Source organism: Phocoena phocoena, chromosome 4, assembly GCF_963924675.1.
Source record: "Phocoena phocoena chromosome 4, mPhoPho1.1, whole genome shotgun sequence".
Taxonomy (NCBI): Eukaryota; Metazoa; Chordata; class Mammalia; order Artiodactyla; family Phocoenidae; genus Phocoena; species Phocoena phocoena.
In genome coordinates this window covers 21,064,212-21,091,363 of record NC_089222.1, presented here as the reverse complement: position 1 = coordinate 21,091,363, position 27,152 = coordinate 21,064,212, and the positions used below count along the sequence as shown (strand labels likewise).

The 27,152-nt window shown below is 51.1% G+C and overlaps 1 protein-coding gene and 1 pseudogene across 1 annotated transcript in view; both read right to left on the bottom strand.

Moving 5' to 3' along the window:
* ESYT3 (extended synaptotagmin 3) overlaps window positions 1–25,952 on the bottom strand; it is a 54,616-nt gene extending 28,664 nt beyond the window's left edge. Inside the window, exons 1-3 of the mRNA XM_065876748.1 lie at window positions 25,626–25,952; window positions 5,350–5,391; window positions 3,868–4,002 (exon numbers count right to left, since the gene is read on the bottom strand). Coding sequence (XP_065732820.1) covers window positions 3,868–4,002; window positions 5,350–5,391; window positions 25,626–25,952 — 504 coding nt within the window. The remainder of the gene's footprint in view (window positions 1–3,867; window positions 4,003–5,349; window positions 5,392–25,625) is intronic.
* On the bottom strand, window positions 16,515–18,111 carry LOC136121909 (elongation factor 1-alpha 1-like; annotated as a pseudogene).
* Window positions 25,953–27,152: the final 1,200 nt, after the last annotated feature.

Sequence of the window (27,152 nt, the reverse complement as noted above, 5' to 3'; positions counted from 1 at the left end):
CCAATCCAAAAATGGGCAGAAGACCTAAATAGACATTTCTCCAAAGAAGATACACAGACTGCCAACAAACACATGAAAGAATGCTCAACATCATTAATCATTAGAGAAATGCAAATCAAAACTACAATGAGATATCATCTCACACCACTCAGAATGGCTATCATCAAAAAATGTAGAAACAATAAATGCTGGAGAGGTGTGGAGAAAAGGGAACACTCTTGCACTGTAGGTGGGAATGTGAATTGGTACAACCACTATGGAGAGCAGTATGGAGGTTCCTTAAAAAACTACAAATAGAACTACCATATGACCCAGCAATCCCACTACTGGGCATATACCCTGAGAAAACCATAATTCAAAAAGAGTCGTGTACCAAAATGTTCATTGCAGCTGTATTTACAATAGCCCGGAAATGGAAACAACCTAAGTGTCCATCAACAGATGAATGGATAAAGAAGATGTGGCACATATATACAATGGAATATTACTCAGCCATAAAAAGAAACAAAATTGAGCTATCTGTAATGAGGTGGATTGACCTAGAGTCTGTCATACAGAGTGAAGTAAGTCAGAAAGAGAAAGGCAAATACCGTATGCTAACACATATATATGGAATTTAAGAAAAAAAAATGTCATGAAGAACCTAGGGGTAAGACAGGAAGAAAGACACAGACCTACTAGAGAATGGACTTGAGGATATGGGGAGGGGGAAGGGTAAGCTGTGACAAAGTGAGAGGGTGCCATGGACATATATATACACTACCAAACGTAAAACAGATAGCTAGTGGGAAGCAGCCACATAGCACAGGGAGATCAGCCCAGTGCTTTGTGACCACCTAGAGGGTTGGGATAAGGCGGGTGGGAGGGAGGGAGACGCAAGAGGGAAGAGATATGGGAACATATGTATATGTATAACTGATTCACTTTGTTATAAAGCAGAAACTAACACACCATTGTAAAGCAATTATACTCCAATAAAGATATAAAAAAAAAATTCTTTTTCTTTAAGAGGGCCCACAGAATTGTAGAAGCTTTAGGCCACACAGCACCTGGCTTGATATAGAAGACCCAGAAAAACCAGCAGAAGCCTCGGCAGGAGGAAGGGGCCTGTCACCGCCCTGCCCCAGCCTGAAGTCTGCTCCTGGGCTGGGGGCTGGTTTGCAGGCACCTGTGGAAGCTCAGCCAGCCCCAAGGCCCCCATCTGCAGAGACCAGCCCTGGAGAAGGCTGGCTACCTGGAGGCCCCGCCACAGAGAGGAGGGATTACCACTGTGAGCGTTTTCTCTGTGCCAGGCAGGGCGGCCCTGGCTCAGGGCTCACAGTGAGCGTGGGGCATCAGGCTGGTCAGGTGCCCCACGTGGTGCACTGCTCACCCACCCACGCAGGGTGGCCCTGACGCCAGGCCTGTTAGTCATGCTTCACAAGCACCCTTAGAAGTGATTCCTTTCTTTTTACAGATGAGGAAACTGGAGCTCAGAGAGGTTAAGTCACTGGCACAAGGTCATCACAGCAGTGAGCAGAGTTGGGCATGGACGTGGGAATCAGAGGAAGCAGGAAACACTCATGGGCGTGAAGGGAGTGGGTGTAGTGAGCGCACTGAGCCTGGCCAAGCCCAGGAAGGTCAGGTGAGGAAGGCCTCTGTGATGCCCCCGCCTTCCCCTGCAGTGGAGAGGAGAGGGATGGGAGAGCTAAGAGGGGTGGGAGGAGCCAGGACACGAAGGGCTTTGAATGCCAGGGCCAGGAGCCGGCTATTTTTCCTGCGGGGCTGGGGCATCCGGTCAACTTGCAGGTCCCCCCCCACCCCCGCCCCCCCACCCCCGCCAGGTTTTCGTGACAGGGTGAAAATCATCTCTCAGGATCAGCCACTCCTAGTGAGATGGGAGATGGATGGGTCCCTGGCTGGACAGCTGGTGTTTGTCAAGCGGAGTCAATTTGAAGCTTTGTTTTTCCCCAGACACTCCAAGGACAAAGTTGGTGGCAAGAGCTGAGCTCTGCTGAAGTAAAGAGATAAGATGACCAGTCCTGAGGTCACAGAAAACTTCTCTGTCTTCACATGCGCAGGAAGGCTCCTTGGGGGTCTAAAAGGGAGGGGGCGCCCCCCTATAATAAGTGTGGACATGCAACCACAGTCCTCTGCGGTGGGATCCATCTTAGCAAAAAGTTGCGCATCTTGGGGAGGGTCCTAGGACCAGTCAGATGTGGGAAAAGAAATGAGACCATTGGCCAAATGTAAACGAAGACCCGGAAGAACTGCCCTACATACGACGATTTAACGGCCTCTATGGCCCTCCTCTTCATTAGGGAGGATGCCCACCGCCTTTCTCTCTGGGTGTGTATTTCTGCCTTGATTCTGCCTTAAACAATTTCTCTGTGTGTTCTCTCACATGTTATGCTGTGCCTCTGATAATAAACTTTGTACCTGTTTTTACAGTTTTTGCCTCCTTGAAACATTGTTGCTTTCAAATGCGGGCAAGCGTCAGGGCCACTTTGCTTCTAGCCTATAGCCCCCGGTGGTCTAGCGGTTAGGATTCCCGGTTTTCATCCAGGCTCCCCAGGTCCAATTCCTGGGCAGAGAACTAAGATCTCGCTTCAGGACCGCTCACTGCGGTCTCTCTGACATCACTAGGCCTGCCTGCTTCCGCCACCAGCAAGGGCCCACTGTCCCACAGGCATCACCACCCAACAAGCAGCCTGGCCGGGCAGGCTCTGCTATGAACACAGCGGTCCGCAAGCTTCCTGCCTCTTCGCCTGCTGAGTTCTTCAAATGGCAACTCAGACATCACCTCTCCCAGAAGTCCTCCCTGACTACCACACTCCCACGCCCCGCCACTGCTGAAGCCACGGGTTCCTCCACGTCGTGTATGCACTGCCATGTGAGTGTCCGTCACCCACCAGCTTATACGTCTGTCTCCACGACAGGACAGGGACCTTCCTGAAGGCAGGGGCACAGCCACACCATCTCTGTCTACAGTGCCTTGCACACGGCCGTGCTCAGGAAGCCATACGTGAGTGAAACAGGGAAAGAACAAATGAGCCAGCAGGTGCTGGGACAAGCGAGTCCTGGCAGAGCCTGAGTGGCTTCAGCCAGAACCTCCAGGGCTCAGGTAAGCCCAATCCGCCCCCACGCGGGAGGCCAGCGGGGCACACACCCTGGAGCTGGCCGACAGCTCTCATCAGGCTGGCCTGCCCCCTGCATCTGCTTCTTCTGGAGCTGACCAGATACCAGTGCCTCTGATTTACGGGGTGATGGAGCTCACAGTGGCTCTGCCTGGGGTATGCATTTTCTGATGATCAAAATAACACTTTTACATCAGTGGGGCACTGAGGGGCAGAAAGAGTGGGGCAAGAGGCTGGAATAGGAAATGCAGCCTAGAATAGGGACATGACGTTAGGTGTGTTCAATACACATACTTTTATCCTGGGTCACCAAGTATCTTCACAGAACTAGCCTGGGCTTATAACACGGATAGCCAGCATCAACCAATTGGTAGAGAATTAGTCACTGCTTTGAGGCACTGACTATCCCACTCCACCGTGGTGAGTTCTCCCCAGCTGATGCTGAGGCTAGGAAGCGTGACTCGTACGTCTTTGTGTCGGGCTGGCTTCCACCACCACATGGCATGTTCTCCAAATTTTGCTTAAGAAGGATGGAATTATTTCCCACCTCTCCTTTACCTATTCTCTGAGCCAGGCTTCCCCGGAACCTGTAGAGATGGTGGTGATGGGACTAGGGACTGAGGGGTTTAGCCTGAGGCCGAGAGGCTGGGAAGTGCAGGTGGGGAATGGGCCCCCTGTGAGTGACCCCTGGCGGGGGCTGGAGAAAAGCCTGCACCGTAGGTCCGGCTGCCCTGCCCGAGACAGCACTGACCTTCTGTCCGAAGTAGAGCTTGGAGAAGGTGAAGGTCCTCAGGTGCACGTTCTTCTCCCGGATCTTGGGCTCGAGTTTCTCCCGGAACTTGTTTTCCATGATCATGCTTAGGTAGGGCCAGATCTGGGAGATGATCTGGGAGGACAGGAAGGGGCCTTTGGTGGTCAGGTCTGTGCCCCCTGCCCCAGAACCATGGCTGCCCAGGGGTGGCCCTTATGCTGCAGCACCCATCTGCCTGCCTGACCCCCTATCCCGTCTACCCATCTATCCGTCCATCTGTCCATCAGACATCGGATAACTACAGCCGTGGTTCTCACTCTTACAGTTAGATCCCAAGATTTGCTGTCATTTGGCAGCTCACCATGAAATAGTCACCCACTAAACTTAATATGATGAGGCCCTTTAGTTCTGTGCTAAAACATAAGCTACCTGAACAACACAGTGGTGTAAAAGAAAGGAGCACGTACCAGAGGTTTAAGAAGAAAAGAAAAGAAAAAAAAAGCCACGGAAGAGAAATTCAAATTGTTTCCTGTGGATTTAATTTTTTTTCTAGCAATCAGGAAAGGCTGCCTGTAGCTGAGTTCTGCAGCAGGATGACTCACGGGGCTGGGAACCAAGTGCAGGAGCTGGGGAGAGGGAAGGTGGTGGAGAGATGGAACCTGGTGGCAGAAGACGGTGAGCAGAGAGGGGTAAGGAGCCGGGAGAGGGAGTTGGTGGGGGGGGCAGAGCAGCCCATATGTTCTGTTTGGGGCAAAGGCCTCTTCCATCTCTGGGACTTGGGCCTTAGTTTAAAGATGCAGCTCCCCCTTTACAAACCCTAAACAGAGGAAGTGCGGTTTCAGGGTTTAACGCCCCTATCCCTCTCAGGCCTCCATGAGCCAGGCATTGTGGTGTTTTAATTACCTCATTAATACTCACAACAACCCCACGAGGCAGGGACCATCATTATTCCCATCGCACAAAGGAGGGGACCAGCTCTGAGACGTTAGGCAACCTGCTCGAGGTTGCACAGCCAGTGCCGCCAGATCCGGCCTGGGAACCAGGCGAAACCCTGGTTCCCTAATCACCAGGATGCTTCAGTGATTAGGAGCTGCTGTCAAATCCCGGATCACTGCCTTCCTCTCCCCAGGATGCGCTGATCTCGGCCTGGTGGCCCTGCATTTTGCTCTGTGCTTCTCTGTACTTTTAAGTTTTCTGCTGTAGCCATGCATTAATTTCACAATAAAAAATATTTTCTTTTTAGAAAAGAAAGTCATTGGTGATGAGAAGAACCCGGAGGGTGGGAAGAGCAAGCGACAGGCAGAAGGCCCCCACCCCAGCGACTAAGGGCCATCTCTGCTCCTCCCCGGGCAGGGCTCCCACCAGGACCGCCTTGTCCACGCGCTGCCCGCCCCGTCCAGGCTTCGGGTGACTCAGCCAGGGCTGCAGGGGAGGACGAAGCCTGGAGTGAGGCCGGTGCCCCCAGGCCCACCCTGGCCTTACCTTGTTGGCCCACTCGACCCGCTCCACGTCCGGGAAGTGGATCTAGGGAACAGAAGCCCCGAGGGGAAGTTAGACTTGAGACCCGCCCGCCCTGCGGAACCAGGCAGGTTCCCACTCCCAAGCACAGAGCTGCACTGACCTACCCTGAAAACTGGAAGCTGGCCTGCCCTCAAGGAGGAGTGCAGCAGGCGGCCAGGCTTGGGGGGGGGGTGGGCGACCAGCCCTAAGGCGCCCACGTGCAGCCTGACACTGACCTGACCTTGGCCGCCAGCTCCTGGCTCAGGAGGCACGGAGGGGCAGTTCTGCCGCGACCCTCCGCCCTCCCCTCGCCCCTGGCCCACCTTCCCAGTGGAAGTGCAGAACCCCAACCCGGGCCTTCCCCAGGGTGACACCCGAGTTTGCTTCTTGCAGATTCTGTCCCCCTTATTCCCTTTAATGACACAAGTAATCGTAGTCCCTGTAGAAAAAATTAGCAAATACAGCTAAACGAAAGGGAAAATGTTTTATGAGAGAACGCCGCCTGGTGATAACTGTCATTACCGGATTGATGTGTTTCCTTCCAGGCTTTTCCAGAAACAAGTATGTGCAGTTTTCACAGAAATTGAGGTCACAGTGCTTTTCTGCAGGCTGCCTTTTTCACTTAATATACTGTGATTGTACTGACTCCAGAGGTGACTGGTGCCAATATAAAAGGCCAAAAAGGGCACCGTGTTGTTTCCAGGGGCAACTGGGGAGTGGATGTGCCCCTCCTTGGCTCTCGGCCCCCCCGCAAGTGCCCCCGTCCCCGGCAGGGAGGCCCCTGGACCAGATCCTATGGCCACAGCACAGCTCCCTCCAGGGCCTGCTGGGTGAGTCCCGCCACATCCCTTGGGTGGTGGTGGTGGGGGGGGAGCGGAGGTCCCTGAGGGGAATTGACAATCCTGTCGCCTAACCATCGCGTAACCTGATTCTGAGGGTGCTGGACCCCCTCCCCACAAGCCTCAGTCTCGGAATATGTCTACTGAGTGCACTACCCACCCCCCACGAGGGCCGCCCCTGCACCACCACCAGGGTTTTCCGGGATGCACAGAGTAAGAGTGTATGGGTGCCTGGCACAGAACACGGATCAGTAAAACGGAAGGGACGGCCATCACTATCACCGTGCTGCAAGTCCCCAGAGGACGAGGCCAACTCCGGATCAGATCCACGGTGGGCCTGGGACCTCCGAAGGTGGAGAAAGGGCCTGCCCTTCCCACCTGGGGGCTCGGAAGGCGCACCGTCCAGGGACTGAGTAAATGCGTCCACGCAGTTCACACACCTGGTGCAGCCCTGCCAAGTGCCAGGCCCTGAGCTAGTTCCGGGGATGCCCCGAGGGCCCAAACGCAGACCTAGGCCTAGGCCACTCGCCCAGGAAGAGACGGAGAGAGATTTCATTCTCTCAGGAGCAGTTTTTAACAGCCTTGACAGTTCAGGGGAGCTCAGTGCTTCTGAGACTCCTGGGACATCATGCCATTCTCCCAGCCTCAGTTTCCCCACCTCTGGGCAGTGTGGCCCATACCAACTTGGAGAAGCATCTAATATTCCCAGGTGCTGCCAGAAAAATACTGCCTGGTTTCCAGAAGGGGAGCCAGCCCAGCCCAGGAACAACAGAAGGGAATCATCGGGGGAGTAGGGGGCCAGGAACCAGGGTCAGCCCGGCCAGTTCACCACACATGCACTGCAGCTGCCCTGGGTCAGGTCCCAAGCTGGGTTCCAGCCAAGTGTAGGGTGAGACCCTTCCATTTCTCTCTATTACACTCACTGCCCAGCACTGAAGTACAAACTCCTGCACGTGGGTCTCAAACAGACCTCTTTCTCCAATGGTGATTGCTCCATTCACCACCCTCTTAGACTTCCCTTCTTCCAGGCAGCCTTTCCAGATCGCTCAAGCTGGGGCTAGGTGTCCCTAGTATGTGTTGCTGCTTCTCCATCACAGCTTTCAACACACCTTATTAGAGCCGCTTGGTCTTCCACCTGCCTCCTTACCAGACCACAAGCTCTGGTGGCCTGACTCAGCCGTGCTTCCTGTTAGCGCCTGTCCCTGGTGTATGAATGTCTTAATAACTATTTGTGAAATGAATGAATGTATGAATGAATGAATGCAAGGTCTTGTCCTCAAGGAGCTCTCAGGCTGGTGAAGGAAGCATGCAATTAACAGGCTATTCCAGTACAGGATCAGCACCAAGGCAGGGGGAGGGGGACCACCACAAAGGGGAGAGTTTGGTTACAGTGGGGCTGTCACTGGTGCCTCTGCTCCTCTTGTACCCAAGCCTACTGGCTGGACCCCTCACACCCTTCCTGCTGTCCCAACACTGCACTTCCCATCCCGTCCCCACACTCCCTATGTGCGTACCCCTTCCAACGTCCTGCACCCCCGTCCATGTGATTCTCACCCCGGGAAGCTGAGAAGCTCTGATCTGTTGAACCCTGGAAAGGTGAGCCAGCTTTTGCCCACACTTGGGCTCTAGTCAGACGAAGATTCCTGTACTGCTTCACGCCTACTGAATCAGTAGGCGTGGGCCTTCCAATTTATTATTAACAAGTTCCTCGCATGACCCTGATGTTCAGTCAGGGTTGATGTGAGCTACCAATGACCTGCCCAACCCTGCATTAGAGTGACCCACACTCACCCTGACATTGAGGACAGCAATGGAATGCCCAGGGCCCACTCTGAGGACGTTGTCATGGTCTCTCCTGGCCACCCATGCTTGTATTTGAGGCTCCTGTCTAAGAGATTCCTCCAGAGAGTGAGTCTGAACCCCTGACCAGAGCAGCAATTCAGACAAAGAAAATAAGAGACCATCAAGACAGCTTATTCTGCCTTAGGCACCTGTAGGGCCTCCCTGGGTCCGAATCTCAGCCATGTCATCCCTCCCCAGGGAGCCAACACAAGGGCCGGGCCACCTTCTTTGTGACTGCCCCTGAGTAAGTTCTGGACCAGGGAAGGAAATGAGACAGGCTGACATTCATGGAGCAACTGCTTACACCATGCTTCCTCAATTCCATGAAGACAAATGAGTCTGTTCTCCCATTATAATCTGGACCTTTCCCTACTCCAAATTCTCAAAGTTATTCTACGTTTTTTTGTTTTGTTTTGTTTTGTTTTTTGCGGTACATGGGCCTCTCACGGTTGTGGTCTCTCCCACTGCGGAGCACAGGCTCCGGACACGCAGGCTCAGCGGCCATGGCTCACGGGCCCAGCCGCTCCACAGCATGTGGGATCTTCCCGGACCGGGGCACGAACCCGCATCCCCTGCATCAGCAGGCGGACTCTCAACCACTGCGCCACCAGGGAAGCCCGTATTCTATGTTTTTATCTACTGGTTTTGTGTTTTAGCTTTCGCATTTAAAATCTGTCTGGAATTTTTTTTTTTTTTTATGCTGTACGCGGGCCTCTCACTGTTGTGGCCTCTCCCGTTGCGGAGCACAGGCTCCGGATGCGCAGGCTCAGCGGCCATGGCTCACGGGCCCAGCCGCTCCGCGGCACGTGGGATCCTCCCTGACCGGGGCACGAACCCGCGTCCCCTGCATCGGCAGGCGGACTCGCAACCACTGCGCCACCAGGGAAGCCCTGGAATTTTTTTTATAGCAGGTGAGATAGGCGTATAATTTCTCTCCACACTCTCACTAAGGCGATTTTTTTTAACATCTTTATTGGAGTATAATTGCTTTACAATTTTGTGTTAGTTTCTGCTGTATAACAAAGTGAAGCAGCTATATATATACATATGTTCCCATATCTCCTCCCTGTTGCATCTCCCTCCCACCCTCCCTATCCCACCCCTCTAGGTGGTCACAAAGCACTGAGCTGATCTCCCTGTGCTATGCGGCTGCTTCCCACTAGCTACCTATTTTATGTTTGGTAGTGTATATATGTCCATGCCACTCTCTCACTTTGTCCCAGCTTACCCTTCCCCCTCCCTGTGTCCTCAAGTCCATTCTCTATGTCTGTGTCTTTATTCCTGTCCTGCCCCCAGGTTCTTCAGAACCTTTTTTTTTTTTAGATTCCATATATATATGTGTTAGCATACAGTATTTGTTTTTCTCTTTCTGACTTACTTCACTCTGTATGACAGACTCTAGGTCCATCCACCTCACTACAAATAGCTCAATTTCATTTCTTTTTATGGCTGAGTACTATTCCATTGTATATATGTGCCACATCTTCTTTATCCACTCATCTGTTGATGGACACTTAGGTTGTTTCCATGTCCTGGCTATTGTAAATAGAGCTGCAATGAATATTGTGGTACATGACTCTTTGAATTATGGTTTTCTCAGGGTATATGCCCAGTAGTGGGATTCTGGGTCATATGGTAGTTTTATTTTCACTAAGGCAATTTTATAATAACATACAAAAAAGGAAGGAAGGGAGGGAGCGAGGGAGGAAAAGAAAGAAGCCCATGTTTCCTCCTAACTAGTGAAGCTACTTCCCTCACACATCAGCTTCCCATGTGTACTTTGGTGTGTTTCAGGACTTGGCATTGACCTCCATGGTCTGTTTGCCTGTTTCTGCATCAGTACCACACTGTTTTAATCTCTATGGCTTCACAATATGATCTGGGTAGGGTGATTCCCCTCCTTTTGCTTTTCTTTTTCAAACTGATTTAGATAATAGTAGGTATTTATACTTCCATATGAATTTTAGAATCATCTTGTCAGTCTCCCTGCCAAAATCCTCCTGAGATTTTGATTGTTGTATTCCTGAATATATAGATTAATTTGTGGGAGGACTGATCTCTTTACTACATTTTGCATCCATGAACAGAATATTTCCCTTTATTTATTCACATTTGATTGTATTCACATTTAGGATCATAACTTTTTTTCTACCAAAGTCCTGTACACTTTTTGTTAGATTACTTTGTGGGTTTTGTAGTTATTAAAAATGGTATTTCATTTTCTGGGCAACTTTTGTTGAAAGTTGTTACTAGTTCTAATTGTTTGTTAATTCTCATAGGTAACTTAGAAACATTTATAATCTCCAAATAATAACAATTTTTTTCTTTCCGCTCCCCATCCTTATCCTTACTTGCTTCTCTTTTTTTTTTTTTTTCTTTTCTTTTTTTTTTTTTTGCGCTATGCGGGCCTCTCACTGCTGTGGCCTCTCCCGTTGCGGAGCACAGGGTCCGGACGCGCAGGCTCAGCAGCCATGGGTCACGGGCCAGCCACTCCGCGGCATGTGGGATCTTCCCAGACTGGGGCACGAACCCGCGTCCCCTGCATCGGCAGGCGGACTCTCAACCACTGCGCCACCAGGGAAGCCCTACTTGCTTCTCTTGGCCAGTCTTCTGGTACTACGCAGGCACACTGGTGATAGCAAGCAGCTCTGCCTGGTTCCTGACCACAAAAGAAAGTTTCTCCAGGGCTTCCCTGGTGGTACAGTGGTTGAGAGTCTGCCTGCCGATGCAGGGGACACGGGTTCATGCCCCGGTCCGGGAAGATCCCACATGCCGCGGAGCGGCTGGGCCCGTGAGCCATGGCCGCTGAGCCTGCACATCCGGAGCCTGTGCTCCGCAACGGGAGAGGCCACAACAGTGAGAGGCCCGCGTACCGCAAAAAAAAAAAAAAAAAAAAGATAGTTTCTCCATTAAGCACAATTTTTGCTATAGATTTTGGAGGATAGCCTCTATCAGACTGAGGAAGTTCTTTTCAATTCCTAAATTTCCAAGAGCTCTCATTATAAATGGGTATTGAACTATATTCAATACTTTCTCATATCTATTGAGATAATCATGTTATTTTTTTTCCTTTCATCCATTAATGTGGTCAACTTAACTGATATTTCTTTCTAAAACAGAACCATCACTAGTTCCAGGGATAAACCCTACTTGAAATATTTAGCTGGCCTGATATTTCATTTAGGCTTTATACACTAATGATCCAAAGTGATACCTACAGCTTTTGTTCTTGTACAATTCCTATCTAGTTTTGGTATAAAGGTTTTATGATAAATTGTAAAATGAGTGGGACAGCTATCCTTATCCTCCTATTTTCTGAAACAACTTGTAAATATAGGAATTATCTGATCGATGGAATTTAGCATATCTTACCTCTGAAACCATCTTAGCCCGAGACTTTTGTGGGTGGTAAATTACCATGTCTCTCTTTAGAGGTTATTGGTGTATTCAAGGTCTACTGATCTTAGTCTGGTAATCTTGGCATTTATATGTTTCTAGAAATGTGTCTAGTTCATCCAGGTTTTCATATGTCTTGATATATAGTCATTTACAATATTTTACTCTTTTAATCTGTTATATCTGTAGTTATTTCTGCCTTTTATCATTCTATATTTTATTTTCTATTTTTTTCATGATCAAGCTCGACAAAGTTTTGTCTATTATATTAATCTTTTGAGAGAATGAACTTCAGTTGTTAATTTTCTTTCCCCTTTACCTTTATTTAAAAATTTTTTTGTTCATTTTCATCCCTATATTTATCATTTCCTTCCTTCCTTCTTATTTCTTTGATCGGAATCTGTTGTTCTTTTATGTTCTTAGGGTCAACTCTATGAATTTTAGAGTTGAATCATTTATTTTCAGTTTTTCTTGTTTCATGATAAATTCAAAGTTATAAATTCCCTTACAATTTTTAACAGTTTTTTCATCATTATTCATCATTATTCAGCTCTCAGTTTTTGTAATTTCCATTATGACTTCCTCTTAAACACTGATTTTTTTTTTTTTTTTTTGCGGTACGCGGGCCTCTCACTGTTGTGGCCTCTCCCCTTGTGGAGCACAGGCTCAGGACGCGCAGGCTCAGCGGCCATGGCTCACGGGCCCAGCCGCTCTGCGGCATGTGGGATCTTCCCGGACCGGGGCACGAACCCGTGTCCCCTGCATCGGCAGGCAGACTCTCAACCACTGCGCCACCAGGGAAGCCCTTGATTTTTTAAAATAGTAATATTTTAAAATATCTAGATGCATGAGATATCTATACTTATTTTTGTTTCCTAATTTAACTTCTGTATGATCTGAGCAGTCTGTAGGATGGCAATTCACTGGGATATAGTGATAATTCCTTGGTGGCCTGGTACATGATTAATTTCTATGGTTGTCCCATGTATGATCAAGTTATTAATCATTTCCTTTTATCAGTCTTTCTCCTTGCTTACTTTTTGTTTACTTGATTTTCCATGTTCCAAGAGGAATATATGAAAATTTTCAAGCCAAAATGCTGATTTATCTACTTCTCTATGCAGTTCTGTTCGCTGTTGGTTTATATTTCAGGTTTATATTATGCAGTACATATATGGCCATGATGATTGTATCTTAATTATGGCTCCCTTTATGAGCATATAACATCTTTCTTTGTCTTAAAGATATATCCGAGTTACAGTCTATCTTGTCTAAGATGAAAATTGCTACTACAGCTTTCTTTTGCTTCAAAGTTACCCAGTTGTATTTTTTTCATCCTATTTTCAGCCTTTTTGAGTTCATGTTATCTCATGTTATTTAATACTCCTCTTAATCCCTTAGTAGACCCATTTTCCAGATAAGGAAACTAAGGCTGAGAGGTTACTTAGAATCACCAGCTGTGGAGTGCTACAGCTGTGACCCAGATCTACGTCTGTCTGTGCTTTTCCACTCCACCACTCACTCCTCTTAAGAAAACATTACATACCACTGTTTTCCTCTCTTACAGAAAGTCTAATTGGATAGAGGACTGCCCTCATGGGACCTGAGCCTTCACGGGTAGGCCATGCTTTCTAGCTAAGCGTTCCACAGACACTTTCATTTGATCCTCCTCATACTGTATAAAGTGAACAGCAAAGATGCAATTATCCCTGTTTTCCATATGAGGAGAGGCTCAGAGACTAGCACTTGCCAAGATCAGTCAGGTGACCAGAACTCAGATTTTCTCACCTGAGCCCAGCCTTCAAATCTTCTCTCATCTGTTTCCCCTCCCCTTAAGCCATCTGAAATATCAATATTTGAAGTCCATTTCTCAGTGTTTTTCTAACCTATCCCTTTTGCATTTAAAATTCCGTCGCTTTAAACCTCAGTTTTCTCAACCACAAGACGGGTACAATACTACCAACTTCACAAAGTTCCTGAGAAAACTAAATAAAACAATGCATGTAAGGAGCTCAGTACCCTTCCTGACTCAGAGTAAATGCTCCAGAAATGGTGATTCTTGATGGAAGTTGTACAGACCTCAGAGGTACGAACACTGACACTTCTGACCTCAGGTACATGCCAAGAACAAGATCACATGGGCTGTGCGTCCAGTTCTGTCTGACCCAAAGCCCGGCAAATTCCCTGGGTCTCCTAGTGCCTGCTGCTCTGCACTTTGGGAGACCACTGAGAAGGCGGAACGGAAGATGAGAAGAGGATAACACAGCGAAGGTGGTTGAGGTGGAGGGGGAAGGACCACGTAGATTCTTGTTTCTCTGGCCTCCGCTGATTGGCTGAGAGATCTGTGCCCCCAGATAATGAGTCACAGATAGCCTGGGCCCAATGCCTGCGAGGCTCCACGGGAAACTCTGCCCAATGCAGGAGCTCCAGAGAGAGGTGGGGCAAAGCGGCCCGGTCAGAGCCTCTGTGTGTGACTTTCCCTTGCCAGGTAAACAAAGGGAAGGCAGAAAAAGAAGCCACATGGCTCACTGTCAGACTGAGTCCTAAAGTCACTTTTGTACCAATTCCCATGAGGCTGGGGGTAGCCGGGAGTCCTTGGGACCAGCTAGGAAGAGAGACTCAAACCACCAGGCAACGCAAAGGGCTAGACTCTGAGTTTGAGCGATTCTCAAACTTTTCTGTATAAAAACACCACCTGGAGAGCTGGTGAAAATGTGGATTCTTGGGCTTCCCTGGTGGCGCAGTGGTTGAGAGTCCGCCTGCCGATGCAGGGGACACGGGTTCGTGCCCAGGTCCGGGAAGATCCCACCTGCCGCGGAGCGGCTGGGCCCGTAAGCCATGGCCGCTGAGCCTGCGCGTCTGGAGCCTGTGCTCCGCAACGGGAGAGGCCACAACAGTGAGAGGCCTGTGTACCGCAAAAAACAAACAAACAAACAAAATGTGGATTCTTGGTCGGGGCCTGGAAACTTGCATCTTTAACAAGCTCGCCAGCTTGTCCTGATGCTGGCGGTGGAGGATGTGGAAGCATGAGCACACAGGGCCCCCCAGGCTAGAGGACCTGTTCCAGCCCTGGAACTAGGTGGCTTTTCTGCTCCCTGGGGTTCCTGACCAGGGCTAGAGAGTCACAGCCTGTGTTTCCAGCTGTCACTCCTAGGAGAACATCAAATTCCTACCAGCAGCCTATGGCCCTCAATTCTTTTACAAATCTTTTGGACCACAAAGAGCAAAGGGAGGCAAAAGCTAACAGGTGAAAAACACAATATCACAATTCTGCCTAGCCTGAGGCACTGCCCTTGCCCCTAGAAGGTGTCCTCACTCCCTTCCTGCAGCCTCAGGTGTCTCCTGACCGAGGGGAGTGAGGCTTCTCATTCCTGTGCTGCCCACAGGATCTACAATCAAGGAGATAATGGACAAAAATCTACTTCTAAATGGAGACAGAGCTCTGGAAGGTTCGTCTCCATAGAAACATGAACACTCTTCTGACTGACGTAGTACAGGTATGAGCATTTCCCCGAAGCAGGGCTGGAAAACTCGAAAGTTGTCGGGCCGCTGTCAAATCACCACGATCTCAGATGCTTGCTATTCCGCCTGCAGGAGCCCTCGGGGAAGTTTCAGCAAGAGGAGCCTCAGCCCGCATGGAAGGCCTCCCTAAACTAACACAGTCACGCTGTTTTTAGTGCACTTGGGCCAAAGCCTTCCAGGCAAAGTGGGCTAATAATTTAATGACAGCGTTTTTAGACATTGTCAAGAGAGTGGTGGTAATGACAGCTTAGAGAGGAGAGAAAGATTGGAAATCAAACTGAGTCTAAGATTTCCAGACTAGCAGAGGCCACCAACATGGCCCACATCGGTGCTTCCCTTTGGGTGGTCACCTGCTTTATTTCTTAAACTCTTTAGGAAAAATGATTCCATAGCAGTTGAGGAAATGGAGCCAGAGTGACGGCTGCATCCCATTGCGGGGTGGGGTCCACAGATGGGCTGGGGTTTGAGAGGCCTGGACAGGAGCTTCTGGCCACCAGACCCTCTCAGGAGGCAGCGGGATTGGAGAGCTTCACTTACAGAGCTTGCCTGTCACTAGGTGACCCCTGCTTGCTCCCTCACACAGGGACGGTGGCTCCTCCCGTGGAAGCAGGTGTGTATGGACACAGAGAGACACACAGACATACAGACGTGGTGGACACACACATGCAGACATACACACCAAGATATACACAGACACACAAAGACACATGTACACACACAGACGCATACACACGCAGAACTAGAGACTCATCCACAGAATCACATGTACACATGTACAAAGACCCAGGTACACACCCTCCTTGCTAGGAAAAAAAAAAAAGAAAGCCTCATGCCTCTGTTCCAAAGGGCTTTTTTTTTTTTTGCGGTATGCGGGCCTCTCACTGTTGTGGCCTCTCCCGTTGCGGAGCACAGGCTCCAGATGCGCAGGCCCAGCGGCCATGGCTCACGGGCCCAGCCGCTCCGTGGCATGTGGGATCCTCCCAGACCGGGGCACAAACCCGTGTCCCCCGCACCAGCAGGCAGACCCTCAACCACTGCGCCACCAGGGAAGCCTGGCTTTTTTTTTTTTTCAAGATTTTTTTTTTGATGTGGACCATTTATTGAATTTGTTACAATATTGCTTCTGTTTTATGTTTTGGTTTTTTGACCATGAGACATGTGGGATCTTAGCTCCCAGGCCTGGGATCGAACCCGCACCTCCTGCACTGGAAGTGCGGAGTCTTAACCACTGGACCACCAGGGAAGTCCCGCAAAGGGCATTTTTTTTTCTCATTAAACTTTTTTAATGGGTCTCAAATTCTGTGACAGATTTTTGATCAAGTTGTTTCAATTAAAAAGTACTGATTTTAAAAACTAATAACTTAAACTGCCACACACAAAACAAACGGTCCACAAAACATTCTCCTTTCCTTCTGAAGGTTTTACGATGCATTGTTATCATTAACCAGTCTTTTGCTATTAAACTTAAATGGCCAATTGGACAAACAGTTCTGGGGCCATTCTTCCACCACTGATTAAGACTGGGGTGGCAGGTGTTGGGGAAAACATTCATTTAGCCCTCTGAGCTTTCTGTGCAGACTTGGTGACCTTGCCAACTCCAGCTACCTTCTTGTCCACTGCTTTGATGACACCCACTGCAGCTGTCTGTCTCATGTCCTGAACAGCAAAAAGGCCCAGAGGAGGAGGATAGTCAGAGAAGCTCTCAACACACATGGGTTTGCCAGGGACCGTATCAACGATGGCAGCATCACCAGATTTCAAGAATTTGGGGCCATCTTCCAGCTTTTTCCCAGAACTATGATCAATCTTCTCCTTCAGCTCAGCAAACTTGCGGGCAATGTGAGCTGTGTGACAGTCCAGCACAGGTGCATATCCAGCACTGCTTTGGCCTGGATGGTTCAAGATAATCACCTGAGCCGAGAAGGCAGCTGCTTCCATCGGTGGGTCATTTTTGCTGTCACCAGCCACATTGCCACGACGAACATCTTTGATAGACACGTTCTTGACATGGAAGCCCACGTTGTCCCCAAGAAGGGCTTCACTCAAAGCTTCATGGTGCATTTCAACAGACTTCACTTCAGTTGTCACGTTGACTGGAGCAAAGGTGACCACCAGGCCAGGTTTGAGAACACCAGTTTCCACTCAACCCACAGGGACAGTGCCAATACCACCAATTTTGTAGACTTCCTGGAGGAGCAGACGCAAGGGCTTGTCAGTTGGGCGAGTTGGTGGCAGGATGCAATCCAGAGCTTCAAGCAGTGTGCTTCCACTGGCATTGCCATCCTTATGGGTGACTCTTCACCCCTTGAACCACGGCATGTTAGCACTTGGCTCCAGCATGTTTTCACCGTTCCAGCCAGAAATTGGCACAAATAATACCGTGTCGGGGTTGTAGCCAACTTTCTTAATGTAGGTGCTGACTTCCTTTACAATTTCCTCGTATCTCTTCTGGCTGTAGGGTGGCCCAGTGGAATCCATTTTTTTAGCTCCAACAATTAGCTGTTTCACACCCAGAGTGTAGGCCACAAGGGCATGCTCACAGGTCTGCCCATTCTTGGAAATACCTGCCTCAAATTCACCAACGCCAGCAGCAACAATCAGGACAGCACAGTCAGCCTGGGATGTGCCTGTAATCATGGGTTCTTGTTTCTTTTTTTTTGTTGTTGTTGTTGTTGTTTTTAGCGGTACGCGGGCCTCTCCTGTTGCGGAGCACAGGCTCCGGACGCGCAGGATCAGCGACCACGGCTCACGGGCCCAGCCGCTCCGCGGCATGTGAGATCCTCCCAGACCGGGGCACGAACCCATGTCCCCTGCATCGGCAGGTGGACTCTCAACCACTGCGCCACCAGGGAAGCCCTGTAATCATGTTTTTGATGAAGCCTCTGTGTCCTGGGGCATCAGTCATGGTCACATAGTACTTGCTGGTCTCGAATTTCCACAGGGAGATTTCAATGGTGATACCACGCTTGCGTTCAGCTTTCAGTTTGTCCAAGACCCAGGCATACTTGAAAGAGCCCTTTCCCATCTCGGCAGCCTCCTTCTCGAACTTTTCAGTGGTTCTCTTGTCGATGCCACCACATTTGTAGATCAGATGGCCAGTAGTGGTGGACTTCCCTGAATCTACGTGTCCAATGACAACGATGTGAATGTGGTCTTCTCCTTTCCCATTTTTGCTTAGGTTTACGGTGGCTTTCACGACACCTGTGTCCTGGCAGCAAACCCGTTGCAAAAAAGCCCAAAGGGCATTCTTATACACGCACTCCTGACGACTCAACTGATGTTGCCGACCCCCTCCCCACCCGCAAAGAAGAGAGAAGACCCTTTTCCGGTGTCCTGCAGGGATGGGACACAAGGAGGCCGCGCTGGGCTGTCGTCCTCCTGAGACAGGCCCTGCTCTGTGGCTGCCTCTGCAGTGGTTTCTCCTCTACCAGAAAACGGCCCCTCATTTCATTCGCTTTTCTCCTGATGAAGCACTGACTTTCATCCCTTTTTTTCTCTGTTCCTGCGAGGTAAACATTTAACCATGAAAACTGCTTTTAAATCTGCCCAACTCCTCTGCTTAACATCACCCTGCTAAAAGTGCCTTAAGGGAAACAATTGCTTTGCCAGCTTGGAATTCTGTCTAGCACTGTTCTAGAAGCCACAGATTCCTTAACAGCACACCCAGCCTGAGAACTGGCCTAAGTCGGCTGGACCCAGCAGGATGACAGAGCAGATAAAACTCCAGAGAGAGTCATCGGTGAGGAGAATGCGGGTGCCAGGAGCCTGTCACCCTTGCTGAGGAATAAGGGCTCGGAGCAGAGACGGACTGCCCTGAGCTAGCTGCAGAGTCGTTTTGAGGAGACCTGAGTGTAATCCTAAGTCGTCAGAGAGTTCAGTGATCCAGTTAGGTCTGGTACAGCCTGGAGGGTAAAAAATTTATCCTCTGGGCTTCCCTGGTGGCGCAGTAGTTGAGAGTCCACCTGCCGATGCAGGAGACACGGGTTCGTGCCCCGGTCCGGGAAGATCCCACATGCCGCGGAGCGGCTGGGCCCGTGAGCCATGGCCGCTGAGCCTGCGCGTCCAGAGCCTGTGCTCCGCAACGGGAGAGGCCACAACAGTGAGAGGCCCGCATACCGCAAAAAAAAAAAAAAAAAAAATTTATCCTCTTACTTATAAAACTAGTAAAAGGCCAAACATCATCATCTGCTTCATCCTCCTCTGTGCTGATAAGGCCAAGGTGAGGTGGGAATGAGGATCTTTAAAGTCCTTAAGTTTTGACAGGTCGGTTTAATATGTAATCTGTGTAAAGAACTGGAGAAACAGGGACTGTGATTTACATTGCAGACGTTCACTGTGGCATTCATGCCACAGATTTTTTTTTTAATAAATTTATTTTTGTATTTATTTATTATTTTTGGCTGCATTGGGTCTTCGTTGCTGCGTGCAAGCTTCCTCTAGTTGTGGCGAGCGGGGGCTACTCTTCGTTGCAGTGTGCAGGCTTCTCATTGCAGTGGCTTCCCTTGTTGCAGAGCACAGGCTCTAGGCACACGGGCTTCAGTAGATGTGGCACGTGGGCTCAGTAGTTGTGGCTCGTGGGCTCCAGAGCACAGGCTCAGTAGTTGTGGCGCACGGGCTTAGTTGCTCCGCGGCATGTGGGATCTTCCCGGACCAGGGCTCGAACCCGTGTCCCTCGCATTGGCAGGCGGATGCTTAACTACTGCACCACCAGGGAAGCCCCACAGATTTTTATTGAACACCTATATGAACTGGGCACTGAGCGAGGAGCTGAGTGTACAGACAGGAACGAGAAACACACCTGTAAAGAACATTCGATCTGGAGGAAAAGTTGGACATAAAAATAGGTAAGTGCAAATCAACACGGGAAGTGGAGTGGGTGTGAGAGAAGGGTTCCAGTACAGGTGCCTGAGCTTGGACTTGAAGGAGGAGTCAAGGGAGTCAGACTGACAGATCAAGGGAGAAATTCCAGACAGAGGAAACACCACCCACCTTGGCCTGCCACAGAAACGGCAAACTGGGACATAACCAAAATAGTGATGTTACAGAAATGGTCAGGTAACTTCTGGTCTATTCGTATTAAGGATATCATAATCCTTAAGAATGTTTTTGAAGAATGTTTGTAAGACAATGTTAAGGACATAAAAACAAAAAATTTTTCAAAGGTACAAGTTTTCAAAAGACTTTTCATAGACCTTTTATACAAAGGAAGTGCACCCAAACATAGGGTATAATCTCCGGGTAGCAGGAATGTAAATGCTTACTCTAATATTTACTTGTAGACCATTTCCAAATTTTCTAACATGGGAATATTTGCACTTTTATAACTGGAAAAATGAGATTTTTAACCAGTTACTTTAGAAAGTAAACACAGTATGGGCAAAAGAATGGAGTGGGTGAATCTGGGGTCTTGAAACACCCCATGTCCTGGAGGAGTTCCTTGGCTTTTCACTGTGAGCATTTCAAGGACCAGTGACCCCGGGCACACTGGGATGGGACTTCTCAGTCCCACCTGGCATCCTACAGAAAGAGGGTACACCGGAGCTGAGCCCTGACTCCCAGTGTGGCCCGAGGGACGCAAGTCTCATCCCCTTGACTTGAAGTGACAGGGTGTGTAAAGACAGCGGGGCTTTGTCCCTTTAATAGCTCCCACTGGGGCAGAAAACATCTTAACTGTCTCTTCTCTATTTGCCATAGAGGAAGGCGAGTGGGGAAGCACTTTCCTCCAGCACATGGGGACACTTCTGGGCTATGAGCTCTAGGTTTCCTGAGATTGAAAAATCCTTGGGACTCCGCCAGGAGAAGTAACTCTGAATGGCAGGGTGGGGGGAGCAGGCAGAAGGGAAGGCAAGGCCCCAGTCCCCTGCTCCTCTGTGTAGCTGGGTGGCGGCCTTCACGGGTCATCGGGGCGTAGCTCACACCTCCCAGTGGCTCCCCCAAAGTCACCGGGGACATTCCCACAGAGGGGCCAGCTCTGCCTGCTGTCTCGGGCTCAACGAGCAACCCATAAACATGGGGCAGGGAAGGGCAGATCATGTACAGATCCGGGAGGCAGCCTTTGGACTCCAGCCAGGGCCCAGGCCTCGGGGGCGGGGAGGCGTCAAGTAGCAAAAGTTACCCCAGGAAGGGTCTTGAAGAGCCCAGAGCATGAAGGACTGACTCTGAAGACCAGACGGGAAGTTTCTGGAGCACTAGAGCTGGAATTCCATGAACGGAACCCCAGGAAGGGCTGAGGGCCAGGCTGGAGTCTCCGACAGGCGCTGCCCCCGGCAGCCGTCCATCCCTGGAGCCACGTTTGCTGCTGGGCCACTTGGTAATGAGTTTCATATTAGAAAAAGGGAGAGTTAGGAGGCCTGGGAAATTGAGGAGGATACAGTGACAGGCCCCCTGAGCACGTACTCGTGCCAGGCTTCGAACAAGCAGCTTTTCAGACTCAACTCATCGCAAATGCGTGTAGAAACTGAGCCTTCGAGGCCGACAGCTAGGTGAGTGGTGGAGCTGGGGTGTCACCAGCTCTGTGGGATCAAGGGCTCCAGTTTGGTCACTGTGCTGTCCACGGCCCCCAGCCCTGGCAAGGTGGGCTGATCGAAGAGGCTCCTTATTTCTTTTCTTTCTTTTTTTTTTTTTTTTTGCAGTATGTGGGCCTCTCACTGCTGTGGCCTCTCCCGTTGTGGAGCACAGGCTCCGGACGCGCAGGCTCAGCGGCCATAGCTCACGGGCCCAGCCGCTCCACGGCATGTGGGATCTTCCCGGACCGGGGCACGAACCCACGTCCCCTGCATCAGCAGGCAGACTCTCAACCACTGCGCTACTAGGGAAGCCCAAGGCTCCTTATTTCTTGAAAAATATGTCTAAAAACTGAGTGGGAGGAACATTCGCATGTAAACAGCAGGCAGCAGCCGCTCCCCTGTTCAGAAGACGAACTGCCTTCTCTCCATGTGGCCGGGCCATGTCCACAAGCCAAGGGGCTCTCCAGCATCTTCACTCGTGACCCCTTCTAAAGCAGAAGAATCCCTTCCTTGAGCTGTATGTTCCATGGAAGGGAACCAGAGGAGGAGCAGGTCTCTCTGAAGTTGGACCAGAAACAACCTCCTTTAACAGGTTTTTACAGGTGGGGACAATGAGACCCAGTGAGGGAAAGCAACTTCTCTGATCACCCGGAGGCAGCAGCTTGGAGCGAAGTGTTGAGGAGTCTAATGGGGCTGAAAAGAACAGCTCCATTGAGAACGGACCGCCGTGGCCTGGCAGGGGAGAGCGATGGCCTCTGGGCTCTGGCTCAGCCTGGCCTTGGCCTCCATCCCCTCACAGGGACTTGGTGCAAATTAGAGCAAGGTGCACACATAGCCGGGCAAGCAGCAGGGGGGCTGGGAGCCACCCTCACTCGCTGGGTGCTGGGTGATGACTTGCATGGCTGCGAGGCCCTCAAGACCTTTTCTTCAACCCCCTGACTACAGGTTAATTAGTAAAAATACTTCTCAAAGGAGGTCAGAAGCCATCAATCCCCATTCATGCAAGAACACCAGTTCTCAAAACAAGAAGAAGGTGTGCTGAAAGGTCCACGTGTAAGATAGAGACACCATGCTCTGAAATTGTGGACAAGGGTCACTCTGTCCCTACCACACGGGAGCCACGTCCCTCCGTCTTCATAAACAGTGGGTGTCCTCAGGAGGCAGGGAGAGGCCAGAAGAAGGATATTCAAACAAGTAGGTTCCAGATTTTCCACATCATCCTTGGGCTTGGAAACCTTCACGAGGCGGGTCCAAAAGCCCACATTTACGTCTATGTGCGTGCTCTTCACAGGTGTTCACACAGACAACCAACTTCCCCAGACCTGCTTCACATTCTGGATTCCCAGTCCCAGTAATGGGCACCCAGCTCCCCAAATCAGAAAGCAGAAGACCCTGATCCCTCCCTCACTGCACTCTAGAGGCCGCCAATCACCTGGAGTCCCCCTCCGCACAGCTCTCACCCTCAGCTCTCAGTCTCCACTATGGCCATCTTGGCTCAAATCACTTTAACTGGTCTCTTTCCTCCAGCTTCACTCCTCCCTGCATGCTGCTTGTTCCAGGGCCTTTCCTAAACCTTGCCCAGACTCCTTTCAGCCTTCAGAATCAGCCCCAACCTCCATCAGACCTGCCTCAATTTGGCCCCTGTCCCTCAGCCTACACCGCACACGCCAGCCAGGCCGAACCACACAGTAGCCCTCAGATACCAGCCACACGGCGCCTCCATGCTGTGCTCGCAAGCCCCCTTCTGCTTGGACTGCCCTTTGTGGTACCACTGCCTCAATCTGAAAGGTTATCCAGGCCCTGGCCCTGCAAACTGGCCAGCCAAGCCTGCCAGAAGGGCCTGGAGAACATAGGCGGAGGCCAGGCCTTCCCAGGACCCTGCCAAGGAGGCAGGAGGCTGTGGTCTGGGGACAATCTGATATGGAAACCAGGTAGGGTGCCCTTCCCTCCAGGCCTTTGACCCTGGACTGGACCCTGTTCAGACTCCTGTTTCCAGCTTCCCTGAGACCTCTATGGAACTACCTGTTACACATCTGCCTCCCGCCCCAGACTGCCCTCTTGGGAGGTGAGACATCATCACCTTCCTCTGTGTGTCCCTGCACCCAGCTGGGTCAGGCCTGGGGTGTGGTTTATGGGGTGAGAACCAGGAGATACTGTCTTGTGCTCTGTCTCATCCATCAGGCTGAGCTCCCTGTTGGCTACGTCCACGTAGTTCCAGGGACCCCTCCCCCAAGAGGAGCCAGAACGGTTTCTGTGGCATTTGTGGGTGGGGGGTGTTGGGGGATTGGGGGTGTCAAGGCCCCTACAGAATCTGATTCTTACCCCAATTTCAGAAACGTTGCCTTTGCATACAGCTAAGTGTCTGGAGGCCTCCCTAACACCAGGAGGGGCAGAAAGAAAGGGATGTCACTTGGTGAGGTATCACGGGCCCACCCTCGTGGGCTGAGGCTGCCATGGGGGTCATGACAGAGGTCTGACAGGCAGCCTGGGCTCCCTCAACAGTGAACAAGGAGTGTGAACAGGTCCAAGCCTGCTCTCTGTGTCCACATTTTCCACGATCACAAGCCATCAATACCCTTTCATGCAAGAAAACCAAGGTCTGGGCGAGACAGGCCCCAAACACTGTCTCCATGGCTGCTACCCAATAGATATGTAAACCTATTTACAAAGCTTTACTGTCAATCCATATATTAGTATTATGGGCTAAATTCTGTTTCCCAAAATTTATATGTTGAAGTCCTAACCCTCAGTCCCTTAGAATGTGACTGTATTTAGAAATAGGGTCTTTATAGAGGTGATTAAGTTAAAATGAGGCCATTAGGGTGGGCCCTAATCTAACCTGACTGATGACCTTATAAGAAGAGGAAATTCAGACACAGGTAAGTATAGAGGGAAGATCATGTGAAGACACAAGGGAAGATAGCCAACTACAAGCCAAGGAGAGGCCTCAGAAGAAACCAACCCTGCTGATGCCTTGATCTTGATACATTTCTGTTGTTTAAGCCACCCACTCCGTAGTACTTTATGGCAACCGTGGAAAACTAATGCAATAAGGCTTAATTTCTCTTTTAACAGAAAATAAGTATACATAGGCCTTTCTAATATCTTCTCATCCCACTTCAGATGTTACTGTCATGGGCAAGTGTGAGGCACCTATAGCCTGGCTGGGTTTTAGAGTACAGGCCTCAAGCCAGGGGAAATGAGGGGTCTGGTGGCCTCTGGACACCTCTCCCTGTGTGCCTGAATGTTTCTGGAAGAAATCAGAGACAACCAACACCAGTTCATCACCCAGAGAAGGGGGTTTGCTGCAGACCAAGTCTTAGACTGAATGCCCCTCTTGCAGTTGGTGGCCCAAACTCACCAACTCAATCATAAGACTGAGGTTCCTCAGTCCCGCCTGGGGGTTGTGAGGTGAGGCCTATAACTTGTTTTTATTAAGTGGACCAAGTGATTCTCAGGACCCAGAAGCCTTTGAGAAGCCATAGTCCAGGCCATTCCACACCAGGAGATGGTTTTGTAGCTGTAGAGTGTGAGTGTGTGTGTGGGTGTGTCTCGGTGCGTCTGAGCATCTCTACCAGGCGAGGGAGCGAGAGAAGCCCGCGAGCCAGCGCGGCGGCCACCGGCCTCTCCCCTCCCCCCTGGCAACCCCATCCCGGCACTCCCATCTCTAGCCCCTCCCTCTGACCGGGCCTCTGCCAAAGGCAACCAGTCTGCCAGCTTCTGTCACAGCTGTATTTGTCAGTGCCGTGCCCTGCGTTTCTTCTTTCACTCAACAGGCGGGTGGAAGTGTCTACTGCTTCCCTCACGAGTTAACTTTGCAGAGTCCCAGACGCCCTTGTTTTTCTCCTGGGTGTGGCCCGCCCGTAATTTTTCTCCCAGGTTCTGGGCCCTCAGGTGAAACCCAGGTTCCCGCTGCCAGCACAGCCGGACCAGAAGTGGCAATGAGGCCGAGGGGCGCCACGGCGAGGGACACGGCCACCGCCCCCAGGGTCTCTGCGCCGCGATCCGTGGGGGACCAGGTGTGCGGGTCTCCAGGCTCCCTCCCTCTCTCGGGTCTGAGCACCCCAGCTCCCCGAAAGACCGCAGGTTCCTTTCCGAACCTTCAAGGGCACCCGCCCCACCTCCGACCCCCGCCCGGCTCGGCCCGGCTCACCCAGGCGGGTAGGTGCTGGCCCCGCAGCTCGCGGCTGATGAACTGGCGTTCGTTGTTTAGGAATTCGAAGGCGGCCGCCAGGCGCCCGAGCTTCCCGAGGCGGTTCCTGCGCCACCACATCCACCCTAGGGTGCCGAGCAGCAGCCAGGTGAAGCTGATCCCCAGGTAGCCGGCGAGATAGACGGGAGCCAGATAGAACAGCAGGCGCGCCGCGAAGGTGCAGAGCTCGGGCAGCAGCTGGCTGGACAGGCGCGGCTCGGGGCCCGGCGCGCTCTCGGTCCCCCGGGCACCAGGGGCGCCGGGGGCGCAGGGCTCCTCCGCTGGCATCTCTTCGTCTCCGTCTGCCCTTTCCGAGAGCTTCACCTGAGGTCAGGTCCGCGAGCCGCGACGCCCGGTCACATCTGTCCTCCAAGGGGGAGGCTGGCTGACTCCCTGGCTGACTCGCCCGCGCAGTTTCCGCGGCCAAAACTCCCGAGTTCTAAACTGGGAATGCGCTGAGCCGCCGCCGCGCTCCCTTCCTTGTCCAGCCCGCAGCTCCGGATGTCTCCGCCCCCGGGGGCGGGCCCAGGAGGAAGGGGGCGGGGTCAGGCTGCTCAGCGGGCGCCAAGGAGGTGTAAAAAAGCAACCTTGTGTTGAGGCAGCCTTCAGACGCAATGTCCCGCGCAGGCATCCGAAGAGGTTGCAGTTGCCACACCCAGGTCCTACCCCAGGCAGCTGATGACTCACCGAGGCATGTGGACAAATGGGTTGTCATGGATAAACATCCCCTAAAACCTGTTTCCTACACCCAGTCTGCAATGTGCAGACGAGTGTAGTAGGCTCTTACCTGGGCATTCGAGGGCCTCCCAGCCCCAGGGTGAGCCCCGTCCTGTGTCTGAGCTCCCTGGGTGGACCTTAGAGCCCTGTATCGCTGCCCCCTCCTCTTGCACCTACAAAGCTTAGACCTAGCACCGCCCCACCTGGTCGAGCTCAGGGTCCTTCCTCTGCCCCACAGCACTCTCTACCCTGCACTCCCACCCTCTGTGCTGGGTGTCAGTTTGGAACATCATTCTCTGCATCAATCAGACCGGGAGTTTCCCGGGCCGGGCCAGTCCTCCTCATTTGGGGGCGCCCGGTACCGCAAGCGATGGTGACTAACAAGAGAAATAATGAGCAAGCCCTGGGGTGCTTGGCGGCCAGTTGTGAAGCCCAAGGTTTCTACCTAATCCTTTCTGAATGATCAGAGCAGGTGAAGGTCTTGTGGGTGGCATACATTTTAGGCGGCTCACCTGAGTGAGCACATCGATTACTGGAATGTGATTTTGGAGTTGACAAATGATTTGGAATTATTCTATGCTCTTTCAGTAGTTTTACTGAAGGACCAGACCCAACGGACAGCAAGCACAATGTAACTGAATTCTCTTTTCCTCTGTCCTTCAGGTATCTCTCTGTCTGTCTTTCTGGCTTTTTCCTTCCTCTTTCCTGGATAAAATTACTGGCTGTGATGAGTTTTTTCAGCAACACGTGTGTTCCTAGTGGTCATAATAG